The 21596-nt window shown below is 44.3% G+C and overlaps 1 protein-coding gene across 11 annotated transcripts in view; it reads right to left on the reverse strand.

Annotated features, from left to right (window-relative positions):
* Positions 1-21596, reverse strand: part of Mps1 (dual specificity protein kinase monopolar spindle 1) — a 183488-nt gene that overhangs the window by 79637 nt on the left and 82255 nt on the right. For all 11 annotated transcript variants that reach the window (XM_075879352.1, XM_037413840.2, XM_075879344.1 and 8 more), the window contains 2 exons: positions 19997-20285; positions 9067-9141 (listed from right to left, as the gene is read on the reverse strand). In XM_075879352.1, coding sequence (XP_075735467.1) covers positions 9067-9141; positions 19997-20285 — 364 coding nt within the window. The remainder of the gene's footprint in view (positions 1-9066; positions 9142-19996; positions 20286-21596) is intronic.

The raw sequence follows: 21596 nt of genomic DNA on the forward strand, positions 1-21596 counted from the left end.
AACTCAACAATGTACACACTAAACGCACACACACGATGTATATATATATATATATATATATATATATATATATATATATATATATATATATATACACACACTGTGAGGAACCAGTTTATTCAGCCAGGCTCGAGCTAAATCACGCTGGTGATGATATTAACAGATGAAGAAGATGTACAGGTGATGATGTTATCAAAGAGAATAAAGGTCATTCGCTTGTCGCGCTCACACTAATTCCCCCGCGCAGTGAAAGCGGCCGCCTGGTCGCTTGACAGTATTATGAAATGCGTCACGCATAAGGCTTTAAACAAGATACGTGCACTATCTCTGTTCCTCGGCAAGGATGATCAGGATTAGCGCTAAGAGGAGAAACGCGGTAATTCACAGGAGATGTCTGTTCGACCACCGTGTACGGCCCAAAGAAGCGACTGATGAATTCGTCGCATAGGCCGGGGACGCGTAGTAGAGTCCATAGAAGAACTTTGTCACCAGGGGAAAAACTCACAACACGGCGAGACGAGTCGGAGTGAGATTTTCGAGTGTCTTGAGAGAGGCCGGTGTCAACATGGACCGGGTGAAGGCAGTGTGCGAGACAAGATAAAAATTTTTCAGAGAAAGGAGCCGTCGAGGGTGCAGGGGCCGAAAGGAAAGAGACATCCAGAGCGAAACTCGGCGAGCGACCATGGACGAGAATAAATGGAGAAAAGCCGGTAGTGCGTTGGGCAGCCGTATTATAGGCGAATGTCACGAAGGGTAGAATTGCATCCCAGTTCGTGTGCTTGGGGTGAATGTACATGGCGATCATGTCCGATAGGGTCCGATGAAACCGTTCAGTCAATCCGTTGGTCCGCGGGTGGTAGCTAGAAGTGGTATTGTGAACAGTGTTCGAGGCACGCAAAACTTGCTCGACAATGGAAGAGAGAAAGACTTTGCCACGATCACTCAGGAGAATGCGTGAAGCTCCATGACGCAAAAAGATGTGGCGAAGAAAGAAATCGGCGATCTCAGTGGCAGTCCCAGATGGTATAGAAGCTGTTTCTGCGTAGCGGGTAAGGTGGTCGACGGCCGTAACAATCCAGCGATTCCCATTGGATGATATAGGAAGAGGGCCATACAAGTCGATTTCAACGACTTCAAAAGGCGAGGCGGGACAAGGAAAAGGTTGCATTAAGCCAGCCGGAGCAGTTGTCGGTCGTTTTCGCCGTTGGCAATGGACACAGGAGGCGACGTACTTAGCGACGGCTGAAGAAAGGCCAGGCCAAAAACAGCGACTTCGTATTTTGTCGTAGGTCTTGTGATAGCCTAGATGAGCGGCGGTTGGATCATCATGAAAGGCTTCCAGAACTTCACGTTGCAGAGAATGTGGGATGATGGGTACCCACTTGTTGCCATCGATGTGGTAAATGTAGCGACATAAAGCATCAACGACAAGCTTAAATTATTTAGGTTGTCGACCGAGTCTGGCGTTTGGAGGAGTAGTAGAGCCGGTCAAGCGGTCAACAATGGTGCGGCAGTACGGGTCGACACGTTGTCGTGAAACAAGGACAGATAGGGTGGCAGGTGATGAACTTAGCGCTGCGATTGGAGAGGTGCTGTCGTTTTGAAGTATCGATGGTGAGTGGCTTCTGCTGGGCAAAGGACAGCGCGATAGAGCATCAGCATCTTGATGCTTCTTCCCAGATCTGTAGGCGACATCGAAATCATACTCCCGCAAGCGAAGTGCCCAGCGAACGAGGCGACTTGATAAGTTTTTCAGTGATGAAAGCCAGCATAGCGCGTTAAGGTTGGTCACGATAGTAAAATAACGGCCGTGAAGATATGGTCGGAATCTTTGCACTGCCCAAACAACAGCAAGGCACTCCTGCTCAGTGATAGTGTAGTTCTTTTCTGGAGCGGTAAGAGCACGACTTGCGTAAGCAACGACGCGTTCGCGTGAGTTTTTGTCACGCTGCAAGAGTACCGCACCAAGACCATGACTACTTGTATCGGTGTGAAGGATGATGGGTGCGGTGGAATCGAAGTGGCACAGTACCAGATCCGACGTGAGGGCTTGCTTCAATGTCGTGAAAGCGCTTTCGCAGTTTTCGGACCAAATGAAGGGGACGTTCCTTGCGAGGAGTTGATGGAGCGGAGACGCAAGTTCCGCGAAGCCACGTATGAAGCGCCGGAAGTAAGAAGATGAACCAAGAAAGCTGCGCAGGTCCTTTTGAAGTAGTGAACGAGGAAAATCGAGGACGGCGGCAAGCTTCTTGGGGTCAGGCCGAATTCCTTCTTTGCTGACAAGGTGGCCGAGAACCTTGATTGTCTTGCTAGCAAAGGTACATTTCTTGGTGTTAAGCTGTAGACCGGTTTTTGCAAGGCATGTGAGGACTTCGTCAAGACGTTGTAGATGCTGTGAGAACGTGGATGAAAACACTACTATGTCATCGAGATAGCACAGACACGTTTTCCATTTCAAACCACGCAATACGCCGTCTATCATGCGTTCGAAGGTGGCGGGCGCATTAGAGTCCGAAAGGCATCACATTAAACTCGTACAACCCATCTGGCGTTGAAAAGGCGGTCTTCTGTTTATCAGACTCCGACATTGATATCTGCCAGTAGCCTGACCTAAGGTCAAGGCTAGAAAAATACTCTGCGCCCTGTAATGAATCCAGTGCATCGTTGATCCGAGGGAGGGGATAAACATCCTTGCACGTTATTTTGTTTAGCGCACGGTAATTGACGCAGAAACGCACTGTCCCATCTTTCTTTTGAACGAGAACAACTGCGGATGACCAGGGACTCGAGGAAGGACGTATTATGTTGCGTCGTAGCATGTCTGGCGTTTTCCTCGATGATCTTGCGTTCTGCCTGAGACACGCGATATGGACGCCGATGTACAATACGAAAGCCGTCAGTCTGGATGCTGTGAGTAGTGGTGGTAGTAATGCTGAGGGCGGGCAAGTTCACGTCAAATAGAGAACGGTGTCTATTTAATAGGGTGAGCAAATCTTCAGTTTGATCAGGTGTTAAGTCAGTGCTTATGGTTGCCGACACACGTGTGGAAGAGGCATTGAATGGCAGTGATTGTGACTTTGGACATTGTTGTGGTTGTTGTTCGGAAGAGTAACAATCGCAACAGGCTCACTGTCGACCGCGCAAGATACTGTTGAGCCACAGGGGAGCAGTACACACTCGGGCTTTTGATTTATGGCGGTTAGGTACGTAGACCCATCGAAGAAGCGAATAAACCCTGGTGTGATCACAATGCCCCTATGTAGGGTATGGCCGTAAGGGAGAATTAGTACGTCACCATCCACAATGTCGGTGCAATTAACACTTATAACTTCTTCGATGTATGGCCGAAGTACATAATCTGACGTGGTCACAAGGCGGATGCGTCCATTGTGTTCAAGCAGAGAAGAGTCAGTGGCATTTAGATGCAGGAGGCGCTGATGACAAGATATGAAAGCGGACGCAGAAGACAAGAAATACCACCCCAGAATGAGAGCGGGGATGGACTCACGAAATACCGCGAAAACAATGTGATGACGAATGCCTTCTATGCAGACACGAACGGTACACTGTGCAAGTGGATGAATGAGAGCGTTGGTCACCGCACGTAGAGGTGGGCCGTCATAAGGCGTGGTGACTTTTCGAAGGCGGGAACAAAAATCAGCATGAATAATCGAAACGGCAGCGCCATTGTCTACAAGAGCCTCAACGCGTACACCTTCTACAAACACTACTATCAAATTCGATGGCTGCTCTGGAGGAATTGTTAGCTGTCCGGTGGATGCAGTTTCCCCTCCTAAAACTGCATTGGGGAGTTTTCCGCGTGGGCGTTCATGGAATGGGAGGCGGGCCGCAGAGGCGACACTGAATGGCGACCTGGCGAAGGCGATCCCAGGCATGTCAGTATGGTAGGTAGGAGACGGTGAACGGTAATAGGACAATCGGGAGGGTGGTCGTAGGTAGTTCATGGTCGGATGGAAGCTTTGATGTTCTTCAGGAGCGTAGCCGGGTTGCTCGTCTTGTTGGCACTTTCGACGAAACCGAGCGATATGTCCTCGATAGCCGCAGTAGTAACAGATTGGTCGAGGTGGGCGCTGAGGTGTGTAGTAAGGTGGTGCACGCACTGGCGGTGATAACGAAGCCACAGGCGTATGGTCTGCTGTTGTAGGCACAGAAATGGTGGGTGTGGCAGAGAGCGCGGCAACTTCGGCGTACGTGCGTGTCTGGCGCACGCAGGGGCTGTTGGAACACGTCGGACGCGATGCGGAGGCGATCTCTTGTTTAATCAGGTAGGTCTCGCAAGCTATCTTTTTCAGAAGGGAAAGTAACTTCCGCAGCACAGGAAGAGCAGCCCCCGTAAAGCTCTTCACGAACAATGTCGCGAACAAGCGCACGCAAGTCGAAGGGTGCAGGCAAACGAATGTCGGTGGCATCGTAGCAAAGGCGAAAAGACTGAAGCTCGTCAAGTCGCTGACAGATGGTTATCACGTCCTGGGTGGTGGCAGGATTTTGCGTGGCGAGGGCGTTAAAGGCGACGGCGTTAATGCCTTTAATAATGTGGCGTATTTGTTCGTTCTGAGACGTGCCGGTGTTAACGCGCTTGCACAGTGCAAGGACATGCTCAATATAAGAGGTGTAAGATTCACCCGGCAGCTGCGTGCGTTCAGCGAGCTTCTTCTTTGCTGCCTCAGTGCGAACTGCAGGGGCACCAAATATCTGACGAATTTGCTGCTCGAAAGTGTCCCAGTCGAGAAGATCCGGGTGGTGGTTCCAGAACCAAGTTTTCGCAACATCGGACAAGTAAAATGGGACGCTGCGCAACTTCTGTGGATTGTACCACCGGTTCAAATCGCTGACGAGGTCATAGTTCTTGATCCAGTCTTCGACATCATCGCCTCGGAGACCGGAAAACACAGGTGGATCACGCAGGCGAATGTTGTTGGGCGGAACAGGTGGCGATGGCTGCAGTAGGACGGCGACGTTGGATGGGCCAGGGTTTTCTTGGGCCGCCATGGCAGGGGGTTGTATGCGACGAACCGAGCAAAGCTCCAGCGAGAACGGGCGAGAGGACTAGAGGGAACGAAAAGTACCGTCCACCACTTGTGAGGAACCGGTTTATTCAGCCAGGCTCGAGCTTAATCACGCTGGTGATGATATGTACAGACGAAGAAGATGTACAGGTGATGATGTTATCAAAGAGAATAAAGAGTCATTCACTTGTTGTGCTCACAATGTATATGTATATATATATATATATATATATATATATATATATATATATATATATATATATAGGTATGTGTATGTATGTATGTATGTATGTATGTATTAACAATATGCATGCAATGGACCTTAGCACAGCTGCTATATTTAGGTGGTGCATTTCTCGTCCGACTACATTAGACTTGAACTAGTTTTAGGACATCATACTGTCGAAAACGTAAAGTTTACAGTGCACATTCGTACAGAGACGCGCTATATTAGGCTTCACCAACTGTAAACCTTCGGCGCAAAGCTAGCACCCAGAATTTTTTTGAGGGGGGGGGGGGGGTGCAGCAGAACCACTAACTTTTGCAATTGGCGGTCGCTTTGAATGCGTGCAAATATTTTAGTATACCCTAAAAAGTTAAATTGCGAAAAAATTTCATGGTGCAGAAGGTTCAGGTTCCCTCCCTCTCCCCTGTCTACTAACTGCCTCCTGGTTCTGCGTGCGTTTGAAGTGGTATTTTTTTAATCTCACAGCTTTCTGAGTGCAGCTAACTTTCAATATATCGGCTCAGTTATTCTGTATATTGTAGACCCCTAACCAAGGAAGAAAGAGTCAAAACAGAAGAAATCCTTATAAGACACCCCCTTTCTGAATTATTTTCTATCTCTACAAGGGCTCTCATGGTGCTCAAGTTCAGTAGATTGGCCTGTCATACTTCAAGGACTACGGCATATATGCTAGACATGAATGATGGACAGGTACGAAGAAATCTGAATTAAGAAAACGCGACGGAGGGGCTGAAACGCATAGCAGTTCCTGCACGCAGCGCGCGGCTCTTTCAGTACTATTCGACTGCAGCACCGCCGCTACGGGCAACGCGGAAGGGATCAGGCGGCGAGGCGCGGTCTCGCCACTCAACACTTCTAGTACACTCTACCACAGCTGCACCATGGTGCATTTGGAGTTCACCACAATGACAGCATGAGACAAAGAACAATACTATCTTGTGTCGTCCTTCACCTTGTGATTCAGACTTTTAACACTGCTTTTACTATGGCATGAAGTTTAAGAACTAGTATGGCGTCTTTTCACTGGTACAACTGAGTCACAAAAACCTCGATTTCCTTCTGGCTAACTACCTGGCCATGAACTCATGCAACCAAATTAACACATCGATAGCAAGGCTCAGTCTTGCAAACCCTGCCACCGGAGTGCTGTGTACATACTTCGATACAAGGGATCACAGAATTGAGCACAACAAAGCAATAAAGAAACAGAGCGCACTAGCTAAAATGGTGCAGTGAAGGCACTATACAGTCTAACCTTGAAGTCTGAACAGTAGCAAAGTGCTGTCATTGTTACTACCCTAAAATCCCGAGCAAAGGCCCCTACCCAAGGAAGCGCCGCCTTTTCCCCTTTTTGAGAGATTTGAAATATATGTGCCAATGACCGAACAAGCAACGCCGCACCCCACCTCTTGCCATTTTTTTCCCCAACCAGCTGCCATTGACATTGTAGCAAGCAACCAATATTGCAGCAGGCTACCACTGAAGCATCGAAACAAATCGCCGATAACAAGATTAACGACTAAATATGGCAGCCGCCTCACTTGCAACCGAAGCGAAAATCGGGAACCATGTTGTGGAAATAGTCACGATTTTTTCTGGGGGACAAGCGTTTTCTTTCTGGTTTTCCAGAAACCTGCGACCCGATGGCAACGAATGGCCCTTTGCGACAGCCATAGCGACAGCAAATCCTGTCATTGTCGCTCAAAAGTTGCGTGCATGTGATTGAGCCTTAAAGTTTCTTATTTGCAGGAAGCGACCGTCGGTTGACGGGGGAAGTTTCGTGACCTTCACTCGCTGAGTGTTTGTCAGCTGCGATGTCTCTACACTCGCACCATTCGTAAATAAAAAAAAACAGGTACATGCCGTGCACAGATAGAATGAAAAACTATACGGCACGTAGCAGTGGGCGAAAGGGGGGAGGGAAGGAGCCGAGGTGGCCGAGTGGTGTCGGCATAATAATAATAAACAAGATATCCAATGGGCAAGAAGGCACCAGAGGTGTTGGTATCGGGACTGCAGCGGACAAATGTAGGAGGTGCGCTTATTATGCCGGGAAAAGAAAAATCAAAATTTTGAGGACTCAAGTTGGGGTTGCATTTGTTATGTGAGTGTATTTATTACGCAAATAAATAGGGCAATTAGAGTTGTGCAAATAGCGACATTTTGGGTGCGAAGAGAATCAAAATATTGAAGAGTGGGTGCAAATGAAATAAAATATTTTTTAAATACTTTTAAATATTTCTAACCTATTCTTTTTTATTACTGCAAAGCGAAATTGCACACACACACACACAAAAAAAAAGCTGGACAGGATTCCTAAGCATGTTCTTACAAAATAGCAACATGTAAGTTCTTTTTTGGTTAGGTCGATGAAGGAGAGGTGGAGCTTCATAGATGTCTTATCAAGAATGAGGCAATGCAGAGGCTGAATGATATTTATGTAGTGCATTATTGGTGCAATCTAAGTGTGGCCAACGGCAACTTTACACGTGAAAAGCAGATACTATTTCCTTAGCCTCTGCTGCCCTTTCAACTTCTGTGGAAGTCAAATTGATGGCGCCGACATGGATGTGCTCGCTTCTAGTCCAAAGTTTCAAATGTGTCTCGCACACATCGATATATAAGAACATCTAAAATTTTGGATGCTAAAAATTTTGGCAATTTTTCGGACTTCCTATCTGAATTCCAGGTTCATAGTAGCATGAATTGAGCTCTACCTCCGCCACATCCATCATCTACATGTTGGAACCAGAATTTTGAGTATAGAGATACATTTGCAACCATAGCAAAGCCTGAAAGGTGGCTTTGCTGCAATGCGAGAATTTTATAGGGTGAAGCATACTAAAAATTTAAAGGAACAACAGCTTGTGGGAAGTTGACTGTATTTTTCTTTGGGAAGTTCAAATATAAAATTCCACTGCGAATCAAATCGAATAGAGTAGAGAAAAACACTGCCCATTTAAAAAATATTCATATCAATATTCACACAATCCTACAATTAATGATTAAAAAGTAAACACACCCGAGAGCAAACACAATCGGAGTAATTATGCCAAGAGTGTAGGTTTGGCACGTGAGAGTAAGCGCTATGTTATAGTACAACTAACATACAGTCTTAGTCTGCTTACAAAGTCTTTGATATCATAGTCTAAAGAAAATTGCAACCACAATGAAAAGCAATTAATGTCATAAATAAGAGCAAGGAATGCACTGTGATAGCTCGGAGAGAGTACATCCTATGGCACTGGCACTTTGGGTTTACTATGCCCAGCATCCACGGCCTGAATGAAGCTGCTGCAGTGTTGCCGAATGCCCCCACATCAAGCATTGTGTGTTGATGTTTGCCTTTGTGATTGCCCAATGCTAATACAATTGTTCGGGTTTAATGTCTCAAAAGCACAACACCATTATGAGAGATGCCATCATAGAGTGTTCTGGAAATTTCAATCTCTTAAGGATTTTAATGTGCACATAAATTTAAATCATGAGGTCCTCTAGCATTTTGCCTCCAATGAAATGTGGCTACCATGGCTGGAATTCGATTTCGCAACCTTTGGGTGAGCAGTCAAACCCGATAACCACCAGACCACCATGACAGGTGTGATTGCCCAATGCTTACATGTAGTGAAGAAACAACATGTAAACAAATCTGGACAAATACCCAGTGTGTACAGTTTAACAAAAAGCTGCAATAGAAATGTCAGAGGGAACAAAGGCAGCTCATACAACAGAAAACGAAAAAAATAACGAATACTTGCTTTGCATTTGTACATCAATGCTTGATAAACATACCTTGCTCGATCCACCTCTTCCAATAAGGTTCACCATTTGATACATCTTTCCATTTATTTCAATGTCGAAATATCTCTGCAAGAAAACAAAAGCAAAAGACAAAACACTTCTAAGGCAAGTGAACGTTAGCAAAGCCTCGGTATAAAAATACGCACATACGTATAAATAGAGTCCAACCCAGAGTTTTCAGGTTGTTTGCTGCTCAGACAATACTTAGCAGTGCGACAATAATACTAACATACTGTACACACTCGACTAAGGGCCACGCTCGTGTAAGGGCCGCTCCCCCTCCCCCCATCATGGCAGTCCAAATTTTGAAGGAAAAAAAAAAGGGAGGGAGGGGGTGTCTCGGCAGTAAATGACAGCCTCATAGCGTCCCGTGCACGGCGCATTTTGCAGGAGCCACCAGATGGCAGTAGCTATCCAGCAGCTTTGTCACCAGTGCTATCTATGAGCTTCGCGCCTATGGCACTATCTGGGAGATCTTGTCGCTTTTTTCCCTAGCGTCATTGATCGTCTGCGCTTGCGTTCATTTTGACGAACGCCTATAGCCCAACCACTTGCGGTGGAAAAGATAAAATATTTAACCGCGTTTAAATAGGTTTTTCTAAACGTTCATTGAAAATTGAATGCGAATTTCACACATCTGCAAAAAGGCCGCTCCCCATCAAAATCGTGGAAAAAAGTGCAGCCCTTACACATACAGTAGGTTATAGAAATAAAAAATTTTGAAGGGTCACATCACCTCATATGGTTCATTTTTTTTTGTTGCATTATTGAAGACGTGCCAAATATAGATGCAAGCTCATTCAACTTAAAAAAAATAAAGGAAGGGGGAGAGAGGTAGAGCAGGCATATGCCTTGAATGTATAGGCTCTACTCTTAAAAGCTTATTTCGTACGTTTCAGAATCAATCTTTTTTTTTTTTTTCTTTGCATGCATATGAACTGGTGACACCTAGCATTCTAGGCCTTGTACTTCAATAATTACCCATTAAGGAGGCAGACTCATCTTAGACATTTTTTGTTTATTTCTTCAGTGATCTTGATCCAACTGCACAGGCTTATGCAATTTTTTCTGCTAATTTCAAATATGTAATTACTTTTCCTGTAACTCATCTTGTTTTTGAGATAACCTAAGGTCCCTCCCAATTATTTAAGGCCAGCATAGAAAAAATGTGCTTAATTAAAAGTGATAATTAAGATATGACAATATAAACTAACAAACTAGAGAATGAATGTATGCAAAAGTTTTAGGTCTTTTGGATTTTCTTTGTTATTTTACAGTAAAATGAACTTTCCATTTTCAAAGACAGTTGGAATTGTGTTACAATTTTGATGAGTAATTAAAAAGGCTTGTATTCTGAATTCTGCTCCCATACTTGCATTTTATACACAGACAGGTTTCCATCGCAATAAAGAATTATTGTTGTACCTGTCCTAGCGGCAGAGATATTGAGGCATCAAAATTGAATACCTAGTCGTAAACTTACTTTTTTTGAGAAAAAAAATTTTAAAAATACTGATAACACAGTTTCCTCAAAAAACAATCACAGTGTGCATGTTTTGCAATGCTCATAAAGGCGCTCATAAATTGGTGCCAGAGCTTTGAACATAGGTGCTGGCAAATTGTAAAGAAGCCTCGAAGTAGGCTCCCCTTTTTTTGCAGGTTCTGCATTTTGGAAGCAGCAAGCATCTGAACAGTAGAATGACATTACAAAAAATTACCACTTCCTAGAGCATGAAACTTTGCAGAGAGACAAAAAAATACTTGCAGAAACCAAATATGTCAATTTAAAAAAATGAATTCTTTTGGCACTTTTTGCTCCCTAGAACCAGTCTGCCCCCTTATAATAACAGAGTTTTCCTGAAGATGAGCAGTGAGAACATGCTGCCCATCATGCAAGACTGACTATCCACCCATACAAGTGTGTAGTAATTTGTACCCCCCCCCCCCCATTCCTCTCTAAATTTTTGCAGGGATATATGAGTAAAAGGGGGAAAATGCATATTCATGCGTGTATCCCCCTCCCCTTCACTTCCACCCAGTTTCAAGGTGTTTACGAAAAAATCGTGACTGACCCCTCTTCTTAGGAATCGGTATAACATGAAAGTGAAGCATGTCTTCACAGAGACAGTAGAGCATTTTTTGGGCATTGTTCTGGCACAAGGGTGAAGGAATGATGCTACAGGAACAAATTCCAAAGACACGCCAAGAAAGGCAAGCAGCTTGAAACATGCAGCGCACACCTCAAGCAGAAAGCCTGCACACAATGAGTATATACAAGACAAGTGGGGACAAACAACTGGACCAGCTCGTCGCTTAAGGGACGCTGCTCAAACAGAAAGATGCACCAAACAAACGTACATGTGTGCACAATACAAGCGCAACAAGTGTCAAAATTATTACTTCTTCATGCTGTTGTATTCGATGCCATGCCCTGCTGAACTACGTCGGAGAGCCGCAGGACCGCGAAATAACTGCTCTGACTCAGTACTTTAAACAACTCTGTTTATTCTTAGTGTATAATGGTTAATTTACAATAATGTCAGCTGACATGACAAGGTGCGTGCGTGTGCATCTGTGCGTGGCTAGGGCTATCTACATAATAACGCACATGCTGAACACAACATGTGCGTGAGCAGTGTGCTCCTTTCAAAAAAGCGGCCAAGGCAGCGAGCGAAGTAACCTTTGGGCTCTCTTTAACCACAGTAACTTTGAAGCAAACTTGCGGTGGAAGCACAAGAGGTACAAAGCACCCGAATCCTGCAATACTTAAGAGAACGAGTGAGCGATCCCACCAAAGGACATCTATATGCACTTTGATCATGCCATGTGGAGGGGTACACACATTGCAACACTCGAGCTAGTGCGGCGAAACAACCTTTAAAACGCACACGCCCAATGTGCACCCCCCCCCCCCCGCCATTGTGCTACTGATAACGAAGACTCGCTGAAGTTGCTTGAGCTCTGAGGACCGGCAACGTTACATGGTGTATATAAATGGCTTGCCATAAACAAACTCGGTAACCCATGTTTTGTGGCATAGTAGCGGCTAGCGTTGCGCACTGAGGAGCGAAACGTTGCTGGTTCGACGCCTGGCTACAGAACTTTTTCTTCTCGCTTTTTTTTTGCTGTTAGTACGCATTTTACAATGTGATACCCCTTACGGAAATACGTCAGCGGAGCCGTGGTGGACCGACACCCCCGGAAAACTTTTTAGGCCTGCGCCAAGCAATGTGACGTCAGTTCCGGCTGGCCGACACTTGGGGAAGCTGCAGCAGCAGTGAGCATAGCCAGCGTAGTGCGGGTTCGTTCAGTGTGGCTCAGTTGCACGTGCTGTATGTTTGACGCTTAGTTTGTGATTTTCAAGTGATGCAACAATGCCGAATAAGTTTAATGTACCGTGGGTGCAATGGCAGCTACAAGACAGGAAAGAAGATACAAGTGTTTTCCTTCCCTAAACACGGTGACACTCTCAAGTGGTTATATGCCCTTCCTAGAAACAGTTCCGGGCCTACCTCAAGCACTAAGGTAAGCATTTGTGATACACTTGTTCCTATCTCCTCGTTTCTTATACAGGCAGTACGATAATATCGGACCATATAGCCACTGAGCCCTGCAAAGCGCTCACACCAAGAGTCTATGAGAATCGGCCACAAAGTTCTGTTTACAACAGGGAGGACCAGCTGCTCTTCGTTAACACAAAGCGCCTGCTGCCGTTCATTTTTTGCAACTTATCGGTGGCATTGCTTCGTAAAGCGCACTGGCTGCCCGCTCCCGTATTTTTCTCTGATATTTCTTCGACCTGTACTCGCGCAGAGCTTTAATTTAGATGCTTTCGAAGCTTATGCAGATTTTGTTTTGACTACACAGGCTGTAAACACGCTCATGCAAATCCGAGTGCATTTAGTTGTTTCAAGAAATTGATTCTCATGTATTCATGAAATGTTTGCAGGTGTGTCCGGACTATTTTGAAGCTTCATGCATCGAGAGGATGACATCGTACACGGATCCAAGGACAGGGAGGATTATCAATGTCGCACTATCGAAGTCGCACCGCGCTCGTTGAGACTCCATCGCTCGTTGAGACTCCAATCCGGCCATAGATGGCACTCCTTGTACCGCCATCCAGCGGCGTACGGAAGAAGAGAGAGATGATCGTGCCAATGCAATCGTGTGTTCTTCGGCGACGCCGTGCTCCAGGGGACACTCTATAGTACAATAAAAGCGTCGTTTTGGCACGAGCTTCAACAGACACTCGTCAACGAAGGATAGACCATTGCAAGAACTGCTTTCGGTCCACTTCTCGGATCACAAAGCTGTGATAATGAAAGTAAAATGCCAACCGGAATCATCAAACAACCTTTAAAATAAAACTGGTTCAAAATGACACATTACTCACGATTTCCATTGGGATGTGTGGTGAGGTATATTTAATACATAAGAGCTTTGCCCTCTCTCCAACATTCACCCCATAGATATGCTGCCATTTTTTTTTCATCCAACTTATATATCTTGCTATGGTTCCCACTTTAGCCAACACTGTGCTGCATGTATTGTGGCTTTTTCACTTGTGTTGAGTCTACAATGTGATGCTTTGTGTGTTGTTACTACTGTGATAAATGAATAGTATATTTTTCTCAAACCTATTATGCAAATGGGGCATTTCATGTTTCAAAGTTTGGGCATGTTTTGGCAGTTCAATAAGTTTTATCTAACTCTATTGTGACCCAAACAGTGCCTGTTTTGACAAAGAACAATTATTTCTCTGATATAACACACTGTGTCAGCCTCTTATGTGTAAGTTCAATTACTTTTCAGCATCAAGTACAGTAGACTCTCATTAAACGGAACCTGAAGGGACCAGGAAAATATGTTTCATTTAGCAGGAGTTCCATTTATTCAGAAATAATCGGGGTTCAGAATGCTAGAACGAAACAATACTTGTCAGAAGCACTTGTTTCACTTAAGTAGCAGTTCTGTTTATCAGAATTCTGTTTAATGAGAGTCTACTGTACAATATCTTTTGCTGGCTGTCATCTGTCTGGGTCAAGAATAGTGTGCACTGTGATGTTTATACAAATGGCATCTGTCTGAGATGCATAAATATTTTACACTATTCATGATATTCATATTTTTTGTTACCGTGATAAATTGTGCAGACTTGGCGATTGAGCAGCCTCGCCTAAGGCGAGGTTGCTCAATCGTGCTTGCGTGCTTGCGTGAGGAGTGCATGTGGCAAACACTTGCAGCTGGCCCAGCCACCCAGCCAAGGTAGGCCGGCCGGATGTGACCTGCAGGCCTGAAGTGTTGCGGGGGTGTTGGGTGGACCCCGGCACAAAATACTCTCGTGTTAAAAAAAAAAAGAGGGGGGGGGGGTCTGGGGATAACTATCATCATTACTACAGAAAAGTTACTTACTAGACTACCACTAAACTTAACATCCTGCACATGCCCTTCAGTCTCATTTGCATTATTGTGAAGTCGCAGAATCCATTCTTAGCAGCGATTTCCACAACTTTTGTTTTGTGAACTTTATGTGCATACTTCAGAGTCCGCAATTTTCTTATTTCTAGGCTTGTGCGAATCGTGAATTTTAGGTTCGAAGAGAATAGTGATTTTGGTTGAATAATTTCAAATCAAATTCGAATAGTATAATGACATATAAAAAAATGGGCACATTTATCATGACTTTACTAACCTGCACGATATTTTTTAAATTGAAATATGGCCTCTATGCAAATACCTTTTTTTCTTTCGTTCAAAAGAAGTCTAAACAACTTAACTTCGAGTAGTAGCATGATTTCACTTTCAGTATGTGAGTGATGACCTGTGAAATATGTAACATTTTCAAATTCAGTATACTTACTGACCTATAATATACACAACATTTTAAAGTTCATTATACTTACTGACCTGTAAAATACGTAACATTTGAAAATTCATTATACTTACTGAGAACATAAGCCGTCGTAACAAGCTTTTAAGCTTTAATAAATGATGAATCAATTTGAGGGTTATGTGTTCATTTTAAGGGACCCTGCAAAACTTTTTCAAGTAGCCATGGAATAGATCTACTAACGAAGCTTAATTATTGCCTCACCAATTCACTGCCGTGAAAACTACCAGAATCTGCCCAATACCAGTGGAGTTGCAAATATTTTATTGCATGCCGCCATTGTATTCTCTGTTCTTGTCCCGACAAAAGCGCTAGACTCTAAGCAGGGAGGAATGGCAAGGGCACAGAAAATAAGCCACACGATCCTCGTGACCTTAAGTAATTCTCTTTCTTTTTCTCCTCCTGTGGCTGCCCTAGTAATGACCAAGCACTCCTCGCTCAAATCAGCCAATGGCTGGTACGAGTGATTTGTGAGCTGGTGGCGTCATTTGCCAAGAGGAGAGAGCAATTTTTAGACAGACGACTTTGAAAATTTATTGTGAATTGCAGGCCACACGTTTCCCTATAATATTTAGCCCGCGTGTGTACGGTAGCCTCAACCACCGATCGGCAGCGTTTTCCGACCATGCTCAAAAAAGACTTGCACGACCCATTTAAATTCAAAGAAGGGCTTCGCGGCAGTGCGTATTTTCCCTAAACAGATGCCTTCACGGTTTAACACCCTCACACTGCAGCGAAACCATCTTTACAAACGATTACATGTGGATTAATATACACCTATTTGTTCATTGCGAATACTTCAAAATTTTCTATAATTTAAATTCCAATCAAAGCAAATTCAAATACTCTACTATTCATTCGAATATTTGAAGTATTCAAACATTCACACAAGCTTACTTATTTCCTAATGCCACAGCCCATGCACCCTTCCTCTAGTGGAAAAAAGAAAAAATGTATTGGCATGGTCTCCGTGTGCTTCTCGATCACAGAGTTTTCCATTCTGGTGATCTCGTTTGTCCTGCATCGCTACTAAGCCAAGCACCACCATTCCACCAAAATGTCAGAAAGCAGCATATAAAAATGAAATAGACAGATTATCAAGCTTCACCTTAAAGGGGAACCCCGGTGCATTTTCGATCTCACTGAAGATAACGCTATTTTCAAATAGTATTGACAGTCCTGCAAAAGCTAGGGTGGTTAATTGTGCCCCGGCACTCGTCAATAATTTTAATTATGCTATAAACGACAAGTCAAAACAAAAACCGAAACAGAAAACTGCTCCGTCATCCATGGTGGGTATCAGATGGCGTCACGAGAATCCATCATGGTGACGTCACGAGATCCGCTACACCTCACCGCGGCTGGTCAGAGTGTAAACATAGCTCACACACCTCTTATGATGCGCGAAAAGGAACATGGCGATGTCATCTGACACGAAATCCAGCTGTTCCAGCTCGTCTGAACTTGCTAGTGACAAGTTGAGCAACGACTGCAACTACTCTCCGAGCGCGACGCATTGCTTTTTGATTTCGACCCGCCGGCACATGAAGCATCTGATGTGCAACAAATCGATTTCCTCATTGCTCAATATTGTAAGACCCGACATCAACGACGACTAACACGCAGTATGCAGCTGACAAAACTGAACTGTGCCGGCATTGTCATCGCCTCGTAGAAGAAAGTGCGCGCTGCCTCCGTCTGCTGGTAAAGGTGGGGTTTTTGAAAAAGAATAGGTCCTTACGTCACATACACAGAGCGACCCGTGTTTTAAGTGTGATTCCAGAACCATCTATTAATTTTAATATTTGTTTTCCATAAAACTAAATGACTTGCAGTTGTATAATTTGGCATATAGCACGGTACCGACGAGAACACATGTTCAAAGTTTTGATTGATTGATTTGTCGGGTTTAACGTCCCAAAACCACTATTTGATTATGAGAGACGCCGTAGTGGAGGGCTCCGGAAATTTCGACCACCTGGGGTTCTTTAACGTGCGCCCAAATCTGAGCACACGGGCCTACAACATTTCCGCCTCCATCGGAAATGCAGCCGCCGCAGCCGGGAATCGAACCCGCGACCTGCGGGTCAGCAGCCGAGTTCAAAGTTTTACAGGGTTCATACAAGTCTCCAAAGGGAAAATTCAAGAATATTCAAGTGTCGGCGCTGGACATTTCCGCGTGCAACTTCTCTTGCCAGGAAAATGCTGAAGCCGAAGTAGAAATGCTTTGCAAGCTGCGTGCGCACTTGCAGCGCCTGGCCTGCGGCACGAATGTATTCCGCGGGTCGCTCTACATCGCCAGCGTGCCGAAGGTGCGGTGATGACAAAACGCTGCCGCATATTATTTGCTTCTGTCCTGACCTGGCCACAGAGCGCTGTGTATTGGTGAGCCGCTATCGTCTGCTTGGACTACCCGCCACAATGACGGAAGACATACTTTTTCCCGCACGCTCGAACATGCATGCCCTCCGAGCCTTCCTCGACTTCTGTGCGTGTGCGGACCTCGCAGCCTTACAGACGAACGCTTTTGCTCCGAACTACTGACTGTGCTAACAAGGCGTTCTCTTGTCATGCCTTTCGCTTTTTCCTTCTCTCCTCTCTTCTTCCTATCATCTTTACCTTGCCCCATCCCTAAAGGCGCGAGTCGTGCCCCTGCAACGGGAGGCAGAAAATAGCGTCCTTTTTATCTCTTCCTCTATCATTAACCTCTCTCTCGGCGTGCGAAATTCATTGACTCGCTGCAAGGCAAACGTGTGCAGACGCGCATCACCGATTACTTCAATTAATAACGTACGTCCTGTGATTTGTGAATAAATGTAAGTCTTTTAAAACTTCCCCCTCGCGTGTTAGCTCAATGCACATGCGCCGCTACAGGGAGAGCCCTCTGTTTATTTAGCCTTCATTAATTCGAACTTCGACTGTAATAACTTCAATAAGTACGATACAGGCGCCAAGATTCATTTATTCTCGCTATATAATTTGTCCCCTTTTTGATATGGACAATTATAAGTTCCTGTTTGTGGAGACCGAGTTGTGCAGGTACATAGCAGTGTAGCTCACTTAGTCACATGATCACAAAGCTTTCCACGCGTCATGCTGCGTATTGTCAGCTCTCGCACACATGTGCCACACAAGCTCTTGCAAAACAAACTCTCCGCTACCTGCTGCAGCCGCAATGTTTTGCCGGTATGTATGGGGCAGAAGTCCATAAGTCACTCAGCTGAGTACAGATCTGGTGTGACGTCACTAAACTTTTGTTGCCCTTCCTGTAGAGTTACGTCAGTGCTGGACGCACTCGCAATGGGCCTCGATTAGGAGAATGAACAATTAGGTACATTTGGGAAGTGACTTAAAGTATATTCTTAAACCCACAAGGTGCTTGCTAAAGCCTTGAAATTTGATGGCACCACCCCATCAAGAGTGCCGGTTTGTGCACAGCTGACACTCGCAGCACGTTTCTCAACAACCAAGAAGTAACAACTGTGACAGTGGTTAATTTACACTCATCCTGTGTATATATTTGTATTCTTTTCTAGCACGCAGTTCTTGGTTTGTTTTAGCAGCACGCGTCCAGTGTCAAACTACGACAGTCGTTCATTAGCACTCGTCCTGTGCGCTTTCTTTTTATGCGTCCTTCGTGCTTGAACGGCACGTTGCATATATGGGGTTGCTTGGCCTTCTTCGTGTGGCATTCTAATTTCTTGCTAGTACATTTACTGCTTCACCCTCGCCACAAACTACATTTTTTTTCACATGCGGTTTTACAAAATGGGATCATGTGCACCCACTCCACATTACTGCTTCAGAAATGGGGAGTTTGACAGGTTCACACACCGATGTACCACATTTAGGAGGTCGCGATGTCGATATAAGAGTGCACTACTCAGATAATTTAAGGATTTTCAAGGATGGCAAAAAATTCCAGGACTTTCCAAGGACATTGAAAGTGCATTTTTCAAATTCAAGGGTATTCAAGGATTTCAAGGACCTGTACGAACCCTGTTTTATTGAAATCGGTGAATATCGAAAAAAACGCCGGAGTTCCGCTTTAAGACATTTCCAAAACTTTCAGTCATGGCAACAAGCAATCAAATGCAAGTACTGTATTTACTCGCGTAATCCTCGCACTCACATAATTCTTGCACTCCCTACATCGCCCAACAAAAATACGTTTTCTTTTTTTTCCTCTAGTAATTATCGCACCCCTGAAAACTGCCACAATTATGTCGTCTGCTCGTTCCAGCCACTGATGATAGCGCGCACCATCTGGAACCATCTCTTAAGCATCAAGCGTACTATTATTGCACGGAGATTCAATTCAAGCCAAGCCAAAGTGGCAAGTGCGCGTTGCGACGTGTTTTGTACATTGTGTCGGTAATTTTGTCACGTTATGGGGCGATACTGAAGCTACATGGCTGCTTTCAAGTTGAAAGAGATAGATCATGATCTAAGCAACAGCAACAGGGCCGCCGGTAAGCCTTTCGGAGCATACGAGTTTTGTGTTCTCTACAGGTGACGACAGCTGAAAGCCACCAAGACGCGTTGGGCCTGCCATGTGCCTAAAACTGGGATTGATGGTAAACTTTATTTTGTCAGAAGAAAACTTTTTTTGTCGTTGCTCAACAGGAGCCCTTTTGAGGGCTCCTGTTGAGCAACTAACGCTACTGCCATGCCCACAATGCCCACAAGCTTTGCGTATGGTATTCTAATTCTCGACTATTTGCTTGCACTTTTTGTGTCTCAAATAAATCTTCCCTTGTGTTGAACCTGTGCTTTTATTGTTGAGGTAAGTTTTAGTTAGTACTTCTCAAAGCTTGCTGTTAATTGCTGGTGTGAGAATCCCAATTTGCGGCCACTTCGTTTTCTTTTTCGCTCCGTACGTTTTCGTGGAAAGTTTTCCCCACGTAATTCTCGCACCCCCAGCTTTGCATCAGTTTTCCGCCAAAAAAGTGCGAGGATTATGCGAGTAAATACGGTAACAAAATAAATAATGTCATCAAACATGAATAGATATCGAATAATGCTCACTTTGGGTGGCTTAGCATCAAGCAGCAGGCTCAGCATACTTTTTTTTGAATGCTGAAAATCTTTTGGCCCCTGCTGAGTGTTCACTTGACGGCTGTGCAGGGCACGATTTCGCTCCTCAAAAGATGCACGGCAGGGCCTACTGCCTGAAGCTTTGTCCTTTTCTGGTAGTCTGGCACCTTTAGAGCCACCAGGGTCACTCTTCATAGACGCAGCTTTGCAAGGAAGCGATGAGCCCAATGCAGCTCCTTCAGCCCGGGCACTACAAGATGTCTTAGGGAGCATGTGTCCTCTGGGAATAGACAGAAGCACACGCTTACAATTTGGGCATGATACAGTACAAAAATGTGGAAACTGTGTACAAGGAAACAGAGGAAGCAATTACACTTGAACGAAAGATTAGTCGAATTGTGCTTACAGAGCACTTGTGCACAGGCACGCTATAGCAGGACAATTGAGTAAAAAAAAAAAAAACTAAATCAAACTTGTAACATCGCAAGTAGACATTCTTGCATGTTTACCGATAAAATTTTCAGAATTTAATATTAAAAAAATCAACTTATGAACTAACTACAAAAAGAAATGCTCAAAGTGTATTACCTAAATAGGTTGATCAACTACTGAAAAATAAAAAAAAAAACACCAGCCAATGTCAAACACCCTGCCTATACTTTTGGGGTTGAGAGAGCAGGATTATAGGAAATGTCTGTCAAACTTGTAATCCCCACAGTGGTTTTTTCAGAAAAACATGTGAAACATTTTGTCACAATTTTCACAATTGCAGCGGCAAGGCGCAGGTGTTAGCTGTTCAAGTAACAGGACAAGAACCATAGTGATTAGTTTAAAGTGAATTCAGCAAGTGCTTCTTTGGTGGTAAGAATAATCAGCAAAATTTGACAGTAAAGCACTTAATTAATGTGCTGTCAAAAACAATAAGAATATTTTTGACGTTAGAGGATGAAAATTTGACAGCATTTTCTTGACAAAGTGCCACCATTTGGGCATTATCATGAAAGGGAGAGCAAGATCAACTCAAGTTTTATTTTTTGTTCAGTTGCTGACAGCAGCGGTGGTCCAGCCATTTAGAATCTGTAGAAATTTTTGGAGCAGAAAAAAGATTGTTTTGGAGCCGATTTAGAAAAAAAAATATCTGTAATTTGGAGCAGATTTGGAACTGAAAAATTGTGTTTTGGCAGTGGTGTGACAAAAGGTGGTTAACAGGCACTAAGGAAAAGCTCAGATGGAGATTATAGAAACTTTTTATATCAGTGCAAAAAGTTCTGGGTGTATCAGTCACATTTCAATTTGTTTCTAATGAATTAAAATGGCAATGTTTGAGCACTACGTGCTGATTTGATGCTGCCTTAGGTTTCTTTCAGTCATCATGCATCAAGACAGGCTGTTTTATAAATATGTAGTTTCTGAATAAAAATGTCGGTTAATAGCATGATGTCCTGTTTTTCAGTATTTCTGTGGCAGACATTTTGTCCCTCTTGAGTATGACAAAAGGACAACTAACATGTTAGGCGGGAAGCATGTCGCTGTTTTTCCTTTTTTCTTTTTTGGTGGTGGTGGCAGTCATAGAGTGAGGTTGACTAGCCGG

Source organism: Rhipicephalus microplus, chromosome X (assembly GCF_043290135.1).
Source record: "Rhipicephalus microplus isolate Deutch F79 chromosome X, USDA_Rmic, whole genome shotgun sequence".
NCBI classification, from domain to species: Eukaryota; Metazoa; Arthropoda; class Arachnida; order Ixodida; family Ixodidae; genus Rhipicephalus; species Rhipicephalus microplus.